This window comes from Calidris pugnax, unplaced genomic scaffold (genome assembly GCF_001431845.1).
Source record: "Calidris pugnax isolate Ruff unplaced genomic scaffold, ASM143184v1 scaffold187, whole genome shotgun sequence".
NCBI lineage: Eukaryota > Metazoa > Chordata > Aves > Charadriiformes > Scolopacidae > Calidris > Calidris pugnax.
In genome coordinates this window covers 2,530,608-2,541,921 of record NW_015090969.1, presented here as the reverse complement: position 1 = coordinate 2,541,921, position 11,314 = coordinate 2,530,608, and the positions used below count along the sequence as shown (strand labels likewise).

Below are 11,314 nucleotides of genomic sequence, written 5' to 3'. Positions count from 1 at the left end.
CAGAGGCCCCGGGCTGCCCGGCTCGGCGGGGCCGCCGCGGCCTGCTCCGCTCCGCTCCGTCCCGTCCTGCCCCGTCCCGTCCCCAGCCTCACGGAGGGCCGGACCCTGGGCCCCAGCCGGCGCGGCTCCAGCCGGGCTATAAATACCCGGCGCCGGATTAACCGAAGTAGGACGCGGGGGGGAGGGGGGAGCGAGGAGGAGGAGGAGGGTCGCGGTGAGGGGCGGCGGGGGCAGGGGCAGGGGCGCACCGGGCCGGGCTGCCTCCCCGGGCAGGGCTCAGACACGGGAGGCGCCGTCCCGTGTCCCCCGTCCCGTCCCGCAGCCCCCGTCCTGCCCCTGTGCCCGTCCCATCCCCTCCCCGTCACTGCCGCCGCTCTGCCCCGGTGCAGGTCTGTCCCTGCGGCCCTCCGGGATGAAGCTGAAGAAGCAGGTGACAGTGTGTGGAGCTGCCATCTTCTGCGTGGCCGTCTTCTCCCTCTACTTGATGCTGGACAGGGTGCAGCATGACCCCACGCGTCACCAGAGCGGGGGCAACTTCCCCAGGGTGAGCGGCAGGGGACGGGACAGCGGGCAAGCGGGCCAGGGCTACCAGGGGCCAGCTGGCACAGCCTGAGGCTGCTCGGTTGCCCGGGCCAGGGTTTGTTCCCTGCTGCTGTCAGTGCCCACAGGGGCCAGGACCCACCTGCCAAAGGGCACCGGAGGCTCTCACCGTGGCGTCTGTGTCCCCAGAGCCAGATCTCGGTGCTACAGAACCGCATTGAGCAGCTGGAGCAGCTGCTGGAGGAGAACCACGAGATCATCAGCCACATCAAGGACTCAGTGCTGGAGCTGACGGCCCACGCGGAGGGGCAGCCAGCAGTGTCCCACCACACGCCCAATGGCTCCTGGGTGCTGCCCCCCGAGAGTCGCCCGAGCTTCCTCTCCGTCTCCCCACAGGACTGCCAGTTTGCCCTGGGGGGCAAGGGCCAAAGCCCAGACCTACAGGTGAGGGGCCAGCACCTGAGCCCCACAGCTCAGGGCCTGTCTCTGCCAGCATGAGGGGGTCCATACCTGGGCGTCTGTGGGGCCCTAGCCCTGCTCTGTCAGGGGTCTCTCAGTCCAGTGTCTGCTCTGAGCCCTGTCTCCCTCCTGGCAGATGCTGGCTGTATACTCCCTGCTGCCCTTTGACAACCAGGACGGCGGGGTATGGAAGCAGGGCTTCGACATCACCTACGAGCCCAACGAGTGGGACACTGAGCCCCTGCAGGTGTTTGTGGTGCCACACTCCCACAACGACCCCGGTGAGCAGCAGGCGAAGGCTGGCAGGAGAGGGGAAGGGCTAGCCAACCCCCTGCTGCCCCACACTGCTGGCAGGGAAGGGCTGGGCCCAACGCAGTGACCCCCCCTGCCTCCCCCCATGTGCTGGCAGGCTGGATCAAGACCTTTGACAAGTACTACTATGACCAGACGCAGCACATTCTCAACAGCATGGTGCTGAAAATGCAGGAGGACCCGCGCCGGCGCTTCATCTGGTCCGAGATCTCCTTCTTTTCCAAGTGGTGGGACAACATCAGCGCCCAGAAGCGGGCTGCAGTGCGGAGGTATGGCTGCCCGATGTCCCCACTGCCAGCGCCGTCCTGCTCGCCCTGGGGTGCCCTGGCACTGCCAGCACCTTCTCGCTACTGTGAGAGGTCAAAAGCACAGCAGTGTGGAGTGAGTGCTGGGGCACTGCCAGCTCCGCAGCGGGGTCCTGAGGGGCTGGGGGAGGCAGGTCTCCCCCTGCGCTGCTCCTGTGCTCACAGGGCTGGGGAACCCCCTCCAGTCGCTGTGACTGTGAGCGCTGCCACAGAGCTGGAGCGGTGCCGGCACCTTGCATGGCCCAGGGGCATAGGAGACCTGCAGGGCAGGATTGTGTGGTGGGAGAAGGCCCCCTTGTCAGCACCCTTGCCCCGGAGGAGGACAGAGGGAACACGGGCTGCAGTGCACAGTGGGAGGGGTTGGCCTGTGTGAGGGTGGGCTCTGGTTGTGGTCTCAGCCAGCACGGTGCTGTGGGGGGACGTCTGTCCGTGTGGGCAATGGGTCATGGCAGCCAGTGGTTGCAGAAGTGGCTCCAAGATGGGGGGAGGCTCTGCCATGACCACAGGGCTCTCATGTGTCCCCCTTGCAGGCTGGTTGGCAACGGGCAGCTGGAGATGGTGACGGGTGGCTGGGTGATGCCTGACGAGGCCAATTCCCACTACTTTGCCATGATCGACCAGCTGATCGAGGGGCACCAGTGGCTGGAGAAGAACATCGGTGAGAGCTGGGCGGGATGCCAGGCAGGGGAGTGCTGGGGGGGCCTGCACCAGTGGGCATCCCTGGCAGGAGCCCGCTCTCGGGAGGTGCTGCTGGGCCTGGTGTGGGGCTGACGGGTGTCTGTGCCCCCAGGTGTGACGCCCCGGTCGGGCTGGGCTGTTGACCCCTTTGGGTACAGCTCCACCATGCCCTACCTGCTGAAGCGCTCCAACCTGACGGGCATGCTCATCCAGCGCGTGCATTACGCCATCAAAAAGCACTTCGCTGCCACCCAGAACCTGGAGTTCATGTGGAGACAGACATGGGGTGAGGACCTGCCGTGAGGTGGCTGCAGAGGTGACCCTGCCGGGGTGGGTGGCAGTGGGGGACTGCTACTGGCTGCTGTCCTGTGTGGGTGGTGAGCCGAGCAGCAGGCGGTGATGTCTCTGCCCTGCAGCGGTTTTGCCCTGTGGGACAGCCCCAGGGTGACTCCCCACCCTCCAAGGGAGGCTGCTGTGCTCTCTGGGGTGCCAGCGGGTGAGCCTGTGCCTCAGGTCTGCTCTGCCCCAGCAGCCATCCCCGTGCCCGTCTGCCCGCCTGCTCGGGGACAGGCAAAGCAGAGCCATTGCTGGTGCTCATCTGTCCTTGGCCCCACAGATCCAGATTCCAGCACCGACATCTTCTGCCACATGATGCCCTTCTACAGCTACGATGTGCCCCACACCTGTGGGCCAGACCCCAAGATCTGCTGCCAGTTTGATTTCAAGCGCCTGCCAGGCGGCCGGATCAACTGCCCATGGAAGGTGCCTCCCCGAGCCATCACGGATGCCAACGTGGCAGAGCGGTGAGTGCTGCAGGGGCAAGGGCAAGCGGCTTGGAGCCCCACGGCCCCCTCCAGGAGCCAGCCTTATGCCTTGTCCCCCTCATGGCAGAGCCCAGCTGCTGCTGGACCAGTACCGCAAGAAGTCCAAGCTGTACCGCAGCAAGGTGTTGCTGGTGCCCCTGGGAGATGATTTCCGCTACGACAAGCCGCAGGAGTGGGATGCCCAGTTCCTCAACTATCAGCGCATCTTTGACTTCCTTAACTCCCGGCCCAACCTCCATGTCCAGGTACCTGCAGGAAGGTCTGGGGCAGCACCGGAGGGGCTTGGGAGGAGCAGGGCCCCACGGGGGGAGGTTGTAGGGAGGGTGGGAAGTGCCGGGAGGGGTGGTGGGAGCTACAGCAGGTCCCCGTGGTGCTCAGGGCAGTGTGTGCCGTCCCACAGGCGCAGTTTGGGACGCTCTCCGACTACTTCGATGCCCTGTACAAGAGGATGGGCATTGTGCCGGGGATGAAACCACCTGGGTTCCCAGTGCTGAGTGGGGATTTCTTCTCCTATGCGGACCGGGAGGATCACTACTGGACAGGCTACTTCACCTCCCGGCCCTTCTACAAGAGCCTGGACCGGGTGCTGGAGGCCCATCTCCGGTGAGGGGCAGCAGGCTGGGCCCTAGGGCAGGGGTTGTGGGCAGGGGCCACGGGCAAGGGTCGGTGCTGGCATTCCTCTGGTCTGTGCCCAGCCACCGATGCCCTGGGGGGGGGGGGCAGGCATGGTCCTGGCAGCGCCAAACCCTCACCCAGCTCCACGGCAGCATGTGCTCCCCCTGACCTCCCTGAGGCCAAGGCCCCATTGTGGACCATCAGTGCGAGGGCAGGCTGGGCTGGCAGCTCCCCCTCTGCCCTCCGCCCTGGCACTGCTCGTCCTGGAGTGTTCCAGTGGCAGAGCAGGGCCCCCCAGTGACCCTGTCCCTGTGCAGGGGGGCAGAGATCCTGTATAGTCTGGCACTCGCCCACGCCCGCCGCGCCGGTGCCGAGGGCCGGTACCCGCTCTCCGACTACTCCCTGCTGAGCAACGCCCGCCGTAACCTGGGCCTCTTCCAGCACCACGACGCCATCACTGGCACCGCCAAGGAGGCCGTGGCGGTTGACTACGGAGTCCGGTGCGTGCAGGGAGCAGGGGTGCAGCCATGGGGGCCCCATCTTGGACGGGAGTTGGTGGCCATGGGGCTGGGAGCGTGGCTGGGTGTGGTGGTCCTGTGGGGCCCTCCTCCCCGGGGGATGTTGGGGGAAGGCTGGGACAGGACTGGGGGATGGTGCCGGGTGCCCCTCTCCCTGGGAGGGTGTCGGGGATGTTGGGGAAGGCTGGGACAGGACGGGGGTACAGTGCTGGGTGCCTCACTCTGCCTGTGCCCCAGGCTGCTCCACTCCCTCACCAACCTCAAGCGGGTAATCATCAACGCTGCACATTACCTGGTGCTGGGGGACAAGGACACCTACCACCACGACCCCGCTGCACCCTTCCTCAGCATGGTGAGCAGCCCCTCACTCCGTGGCTCCCCGTGCCCCAGTGCGCTGGGCCATGTTGGCCCATTGTCCGTCCCTGTGCCCCCCAGGGAGCACAGGCGGTGCTGGGTGGGGGCCCGGGGAGAGAGCCCCAGCCTGTGCCTGTGTCCCCTGGCCCGGCTGGCGGGGGGGTGGGCACACCCCAGCTCTGACTGCTCCTCTTTCTCTGCAGGATGACACACGCCCCAGCCAGGACTCCCTCCCAGAGAGAACAGTGGTCAAACTGGACACCTCACCTCGGTAGGGACTGCCTGCCTTGCTCTTGGGGTTTGTGGGACCATGGTGGGGTGGTAAGAGGGGTACCTGGGACTCCGCGAAGCAGTAGGTGTGTGCACAGGACCTGTGGATGGCATGGGGCACGTGGCATCTGTGATGCTGTGGGGCTGGGGTGGCCATCCCTGTGTCACCCCACCCCACAGGTTCCTGGTGGTGTTCAACCCACTGGAGCAGGAGCGCCTGAGCCTCGTGCCGGTGCTGGTGGACTCCCCACATGTGCGTGTTCTCTCCGAGGAGGGGCAGCCCCTGCCTTCCCAGCTCACTGCCCACTGGGGCTCCGCCACCGACATGGTGCCCGACATCTACCAGGTACGGTACCTACCAGAAGCGCTGAGCCGGGGGCTTTGCCTTCCTGGCACCCAGCAGGTCCCCAGCTTGCCCTTGTGTAGAGGGGCTGGCTGAGGTGTCCCTGCTGCCCGCAGGTGTCTGTTCTGGCCCGCTTGCCTGCGCTGGGGCTGCGTGTGCTGCAGCTGCACAAGTCCTTCAACGGCCACCCCCCTTTGAAGTCCTCCGTGCGCCTCTACCTGCATGGCCGGGACTTGCCCGTGCGCAAGCAGGAGGCTGTCCCCGTGCACGTCTTGCCATCCACCGCCGATGACTTCTGCCTGGAGAACCAGCACCTGCAGGCCTGCTTCTCGGGGCGCTCAGGCCTGCTGCAGGCAAGCACGGGGGTCCAGCGAGTGGCTGGGGGCTGTGAAGGAGGGGAGGGGGACACAGCGCTGCCCCGTGCGAGGTGTGCTCACTGCTGTGCTGGCCCGTGCCCCGCAGAGCATCCGCCGAGCCGGGGAGGAGCGGGAGCACAGGGTGAGCAGCGAGTTCCTCATCTACGGCACCAGGACCTCCAAGGACAAAAGCGGAGCCTATCTCTTTCTGCCCGACGGCGAGGCCAAGGTACAGGCACTGCCTCCGAGAGGCAGCTGGCAGCCATGCCCGTGGCTGCTTCACACCCCTGCAGGCAGCAGCCTCAGCGCAGCCCTCCTTCCCCCACAGCCCTACGCCCCCAAGGACCCCCCAGTAGTGCGTGTGACGGAGGGAGCCCTCTTCTCAGAGGTCGCCAGCTACTACCAGCACGTCCAGACTGTGGTGCGGCTTTACAATGTGCCAGGTGAGACAATGCTGTGCCGGAGTGGTCGCTTGCCCAGGGGTGCTGGGCGATGCTGCCAGTGGGACCCAGCCCCTCGCTGCCTGCCCGCAGGGGTGGAGGGCCTGTCCCTGGACATGTCTTGCTTGGTGGACATCCGTGACCACATCAACAAGGAGCTGGCCTTACGCTTCAGCACAGACATCGAGAGTGATGACACCTTTTTCACAGACCTCAATGGTTTCCAGGTATTCAGAAGGCTGGGGAGGGGACAGTGCCCTCAGGGGGACAGTGCCCTGCCACCTGGCATCACAGGAGATACCTGTGGCCACTGACCTCTGTCTCCCTCGGCAGATCCAGCCCCGCAGGTACCAGCGTAAGCTGCCGCTGCAGGCCAACTTCTACCCCATGCCTGTCATGGCCTACATCCAGGACATGCAGAGCCGTCTGACGCTGCACACAGCCCAGGCCCTGGGGGTCTCCAGCCTCGGCAGCGGTGAGCCCGCCCTTTGGGGACCAGGGGACTGTGCCTTGGGGGGCTGCCGCAGAGCTGGAGATGCTAGGGAGAAGGGTGCTGGGACAGGGTGGGTCCCCCGGTCCTGCTGTCTCTTGGGGGCTCCATGGCTGCCCCCAGTCCCATGGGAGCATTTCTGCATGGGGCGGCTGGCCCCACAAAGCTGGGGTTAAAGCCCAGGACGCTGGGACCCCCCTCTCTGCAGGCCAGCTGGAGGTGATCCTGGACCGGCGCCTCATGCAGGATGACAACCGGGGCCTGGGCCAAGGGCTGAAGGACAACAAGCGGACCTGCAACCGGTTTCGGCTCCTCCTGGAGCGCCGTGCCGCTGCCAACAAGGTTTGTGAGCTGTGAGGCTGCAGGAGGGGGTTCGGGCACGGTGCTGCTCGCCCAGAGAGCCCAGCTCTGCCTTGGGTTGGAGCAGGGTGTAGGCATCTGCAGAAAGCCGTGTGTGCGACTGGGTGCCAGGTCTCCTCCCCTGCTGCCCCGTGGCCCCCCCGGCCATTGTGCTGGCACTGCACAGGGTCTGGGGCAGGGGGTGTGTGGGGAAGGGGGGACCATGGAGTGGGGTCTGTCCTGGTGCGGAGCCATGCCACCCTCGTAATCACCATGTTCTTGTCCCGTCACCTCGCTCCTCTCTATGCATGCGCTATGTCACCCATTCAGAGCTCCGGCTTCTTTTCCAAACTGGCCTCCGTGTTTAAAGCCTTGGGCTTCCCCGGCGCCAGGACTGGCAGCCCAGAGGTAACGGCCGGCCTGGCCCCACTGTCTCTCCCTGTCTCGTGCTCTAGCTGCTAGCAACTAGCCTACCCAGGCCCCATAGTCTCACCGTTGGCTAGCCAGGGTCCACGCAGGCTGCCCAGCCCACAGCTGCCCTCCCTGTTTGGTTTGTGGCTGGGTGGGAGCAGCTCTGAGTGCCCTGCACTGGCAGGTGCTGCAGGAGCAGCTGCAAGGAGCTCCATGGACCCTGTCCAGGCTCTGCCCAGCTCTGTGGCTCCCCTGGCCTGCACTGACCCACATGCTCTTTGACAGGTGCAGGACAGCCGCCCCATCAGCTTCCCCTCCCTGCTGAGCCACATCACCTCCATGCACCTCAACGCCGAAGCCCTGGTCATGCCCGTGGCCCAGGAGAAGCTGGCCCCGCCAGCCCTGCGCTCCTTCATGCCCCTTTCCACCACCCTCCCTTGCGACTTCCACATCCTTAACCTGCGGATGCTGCAGGCAGAGGTGAGCTGCGCCCCGTGAGTGGGACAGGCGTGCCCCCCCAGCAGCAGGGCTCTTGGGGAGGGGGGGTCTGGCACCCTCTGTCCCCAGCATCGCGCCTCACACCCTGGCTCCCCAGCAGGATGACTTGCTTCCCTCTGCTGAGGCGGCCCTGATCCTGCACCGCAAAGGCTTTGACTGCAGCCTGGAGGCCAAGAACCTGGGCTTTAACTGCACCACCAGCCAGGGCAAGGTAAGGCCAGGCTGCGCCCCAACCCACCAGTTGCCCAGGCTGAGCTGGAGGATGTTGGTTTATCAGGAGGGGGGTCTGGAGCCTTGCACAAGCCCCACACCCCGCAGCGAGGAGGGGCAGGGCCTGGGCTGGGTCAGCAGGGTGTCCTGGGTGCTCCGGGGGGGTGCAGGGATCTGGCAGTTGGCACAGCACGTGTGGGGCTGCCCCGTGCACCATGTGCCACTCCCCTGGGCCACTTGCCCTTCTCCCTCCTCTCTCCCCAGCTGGCCCTGGGCAGCCTGTTCCAGGGGCTGGAGCTTGGCTCCCTGCAACCCACCTCGCTGACCTTGATGTACCCGCTGGGCACAGCCTCCAACAGCACCAACATCCGCCTGGATCCCATGGAAATCGCCACTTTCCGCGTCCGCCTGGGGTAGCGTCTCTGGGAGCGGGAGAGGAGCAGACTGGCCGGGCAGCACGGGAGCTGCTGAGCCCAGCAGGACCAGCACAGCCCGGCAGAGGCTGGGCCAGTGGGCCCATGCCCAGCAGGCGGGCGCTGAGCAGGAGGTGCCAGGCTTGCAAAGGCTGCTGCCTTCTAATTTATTAGTCCTGTGTTCTCAGATAGATTTCGGAAGTGAACTGTGGAGGCTGCCGGGTGCTGCCTGGGTGCAGAGGGCATGGGTCGGGCACTGCTCCGAGCAGAGCACGGCTGGCTGGGGCACGGGCCAGGCTCTGCCACTGCCGGCAGGATGGGCACGGCTGCCCCGGGAGGGTGCCAGCCCCCCGTGTCCAGGGGCAGGGGCCTGAGCCGGTGCCTGGGCTCCCCCTGACCCTCGGGGCAGCACGGGAGCTGCCAGGAGCCCAGTGGGGTGGAGGCAGCTGGCGGCGCAGTGCTGTGGACTGGAGATTGAGCTCCCCTGGAGTTTGTAGGAAACACCGGGCTGTTTCAAAAGGCCTCGGTCTCTGCCTGGTTTGTGGTTCTCACACTGGTTGTCTGGGGGAGCAGGAACGGGGCTCCATGGGGAGACGAAGCAGCCGGGGGCCAGGCTCGGAGCTGTGGCCAGTGCCAGGTGGGCTGTGGGCTGTGCCATGCTCTGCTCCACGGGGTCCCTGCCCAGACAGTGCTCCCAGGGCTGAGCCAAGCGGCTGGTGGCACAGCTGGACCCAGCCACGCTCAGGGGCAGGCCGTGCCAGGAGCAGCGGGAGGCAGGGGGACGGGGTGTGGACCCCCATTAGGCATCTCCTTGTGCGGGCAAAGCGTGTGGCTCTAGTGCCTGAGGAGCACAGCTGACCGGGCTGCGGTGCCCCAGGGCCTACGGGAAGCCCTGTCGCCAGGAGCATCCTCTGGTTGCTGTGGGGACCACAGGGGCTGCCGTGCTCCCCTGGCCCCCCCGGGGCTAATTACTGTGACAGGGTGCTGTTGGGAAGGGCTGCAGGGAGGGCTGGTGCTGGCTGAGCTCTGTTCCCCCACAGCCTCCTTGGCCACAGCACATGGAGCCGGCACAGAATGGCACCGGCAGCCTGGACCCTCGCACAGGGCAGGGGCAGGACCCCAGGCCTGGTGCAGGGCTGAGGGGCTGGGCTCACTGCGGGGTTGTGCTGGGGAGCCAGGGGACCACAGCACACCACCAGCATCTCTGCTGGAGCCGGGCTAATGGCCTGGCTGGCGGGGGGCCAGGCTGCTGGCACAGGGCCCTCTGCCCCTGGGACTGGGCTACCAAGAGGCTCCCACAGCCAGCCCACCACAGCCCCAGGGCCAGGCACTTGCCCTGCACCCCAGCCTGGCCTGTGGCCCTCACCAGTGATGCTGGGATCCCCAGATGGGCTGAGATGCCCAACTGGGGCCCATGGACCCGGTGCCCGGTGCCCGCTGCAGTGTGGGGAAGGTGCCTCCCGTCCCGCACTTGGCCCCTGAGAAGCTCATTAGCCATGCTCCCGCCCCGGTCCCTGCGGAGCGGGCAGAGAGTGCAGGAGGCTCTAATGGCTCCAAGCGGCTCTTGATGGGCCTCGATGGAGGCGGGAGCAGGAGGGGCTGTGGTTTCTGCCTCCGCCAGAGCCAGAGCTGCCTCTGCCCAGGGAAGATGCTGTATGGACTCCCGCTCCGGCTGCTCCTTGCCATGGCTCTGTGCCCCGGCCTCCTCGGGACAGGTACAGCACCGCTCCTGCCCCTGCTACTCCCCGAGCCCATCCTCCCTGTCCCTGCTGGGGCCTCATCCCTCGTGGCTGCTCCCCGCTAGCCCGTGATGGAGGTGGTGCCTGGGGGGCGGTGGTCCGCACTGGGGATGCTGGCCCAGGCGTGGTGGTGCCGGGGCTGGTGGCACTGCAGCATCTCTGTGGGGTGAGTGCTGTCCCTGTGGGGTGGTGGGGAATGGGAGGAGGTTCAGCATGGGGAGATGGGGACTTTCCCCTTCCCTCTGCCACCATCACGCTCCTCACCCATGTGTGCCCTTGCTGGGGCCTTGGCGAGCGTTGGAGGTCACGGCACACATGGGGCCAGGGCCACCAGCAGCCAGTGCCAGCTGGGGGCTGTGCTCGGCCAGCGCTGCCCGTCGGGCTGGAGCCCAGCTGCCGCCTGAGCCACCCTGAGGGACGAGCCGGGGGCTCCTGTGCCATGGCGGCCAGTCCCCTGGGGCCAGGGCGCTCCCGGCCCATCCCTCCGCTCTGCAGTGTCCCTGCAAGGGCCATCCCTGGAGCTGGCAGCGGGTCCCACCGGCCCTGCGCTGGTTGCCCTCGGTGCTGGGGTAAAGCCAGGCACGTGCCCCGCTCAGGGGCTCGGTGGCACCTTTCGGCGGGCGCTGAGCCCCGGCCCCTTGCCGCAGTCTTGCCGCAGAACCTGCACCTCTGTGAGGGCTACACCAGCCCCGACGGCCGCTACCACCCCGGCTTCTACTGCCCACGGCTGAGCGACCCCCCCGGCCACCGCTACTGCTGCTGGCCCGGCCCGCTCCACCTCAAGTCCTGCTGCTCCCGACTGGTCCTGGAGGCCCTCACCGGGGTCAACCTCTCTAGCCTGGCACCCCCGGGCCTCCTTCGGTGAGCAGGGCTGGGGCAGCGGTGCCCGGGAGGGGGTGGCAGGGCCCGCGGGGGCTGGCGTGGTGTCACCCCAGGCCCAAAGCGCCAGGGGGAACGGTGTGAGGTGTGTGTGTGTGTCCCCACAGGAACCCGCTGGCTCTGCCCTTCGTGGGGCTCTACGGGCTCCTCATTCTCCTCCTCATGGCCGCCGACCTCTGCCACTTCTACCGGACCCGCCGCTGCCGCCTCGGCCGCCTCCTGCCCCGCGCCCGCCGCCCGCCCTGCGGATCCGCGGGGGGTCCCCGGCCCCGCTCCCGCCTGCCCCCCGGCCGGGTGTGCTGATGGGGGGCTGAGGGCAGG

General features: G+C 67.2%; 2 protein-coding genes across 4 annotated transcripts in view; both read left to right on the top strand.

Annotated features, from left to right (window-relative positions):
• Nucleotides 1-8: 8 nt before the first annotated feature.
• On the top strand, nucleotides 9-8,896 carry MAN2A2 (mannosidase, alpha, class 2A, member 2). 3 transcript variants are annotated; one of them, XM_014952777.1, is made up of 24 exons: nucleotides 9-166; nucleotides 390-544; nucleotides 730-984; nucleotides 1,136-1,280; nucleotides 1,409-1,580; nucleotides 2,147-2,274; nucleotides 2,407-2,580; nucleotides 2,911-3,097; nucleotides 3,186-3,363; nucleotides 3,519-3,721; nucleotides 4,051-4,233; nucleotides 4,489-4,603; nucleotides 4,809-4,876; nucleotides 5,056-5,221; nucleotides 5,335-5,571; nucleotides 5,681-5,803; nucleotides 5,903-6,017; nucleotides 6,108-6,241; nucleotides 6,348-6,489; nucleotides 6,713-6,846; nucleotides 7,174-7,251; nucleotides 7,540-7,734; nucleotides 7,850-7,963; nucleotides 8,227-8,896. In XM_014952777.1, the coding sequence occupies exons 2-24, from the start codon at nucleotides 413-415 to the stop codon at nucleotides 8,377-8,379; spliced, it is 3,531 nt and encodes a 1,176-aa protein (XP_014808263.1). In that variant the 5' UTR covers nucleotides 9-166; nucleotides 390-412; the 3' UTR covers nucleotides 8,380-8,896. The 3 variants fall into 3 exon arrangements, with proteins under 3 accessions (XP_014808263.1, XP_014808265.1, XP_014808264.1); XM_014952779.1 differs by lacking the exon at nucleotides 7,174-7,251 and having other exon boundaries at nucleotides 7,853-7,963; XM_014952778.1 differs by lacking the exon at nucleotides 7,174-7,251.
• A 148-nt stretch (nucleotides 8,897-9,044) lies between these two features.
• Nucleotides 9,045-11,314, top strand: part of UNC45A (unc-45 myosin chaperone A) — a 9,534-nt gene continuing 7,264 nt past the window's right edge. The window contains exons 1-2 of the mRNA XM_014952701.1: nucleotides 9,045-10,975; nucleotides 11,101-11,287. Coding sequence (XP_014808187.1) covers nucleotides 10,311-10,975; nucleotides 11,101-11,287 — 852 coding nt within the window. The 5' untranslated portion in view covers nucleotides 9,045-10,310. The remainder of the gene's footprint in view (nucleotides 10,976-11,100; nucleotides 11,288-11,314) is intronic.

Bases quoted from the DNA above. Each gene is read 5' to 3' on its own strand.
- MAN2A2 (XM_014952777.1), top strand. From the start codon at position 413: ATGAAGCTGAAGAAGCAGGTGACAGTGTGTGGAGCTGCCATCTTCTGC. The intron at 3,722-4,050 runs GTGAGGGGCAGC...GTCCCTGTGCAG, and splicing joins GTGCTGGAGGCCCATCTCCG to GGGGGCAGAGATCCTGTATA. The intron at 4,234-4,488 runs GTGCGTGCAGGG...CCTGTGCCCCAG, and splicing joins GCGGTTGACTACGGAGTCCG to GCTGCTCCACTCCCTCACCA.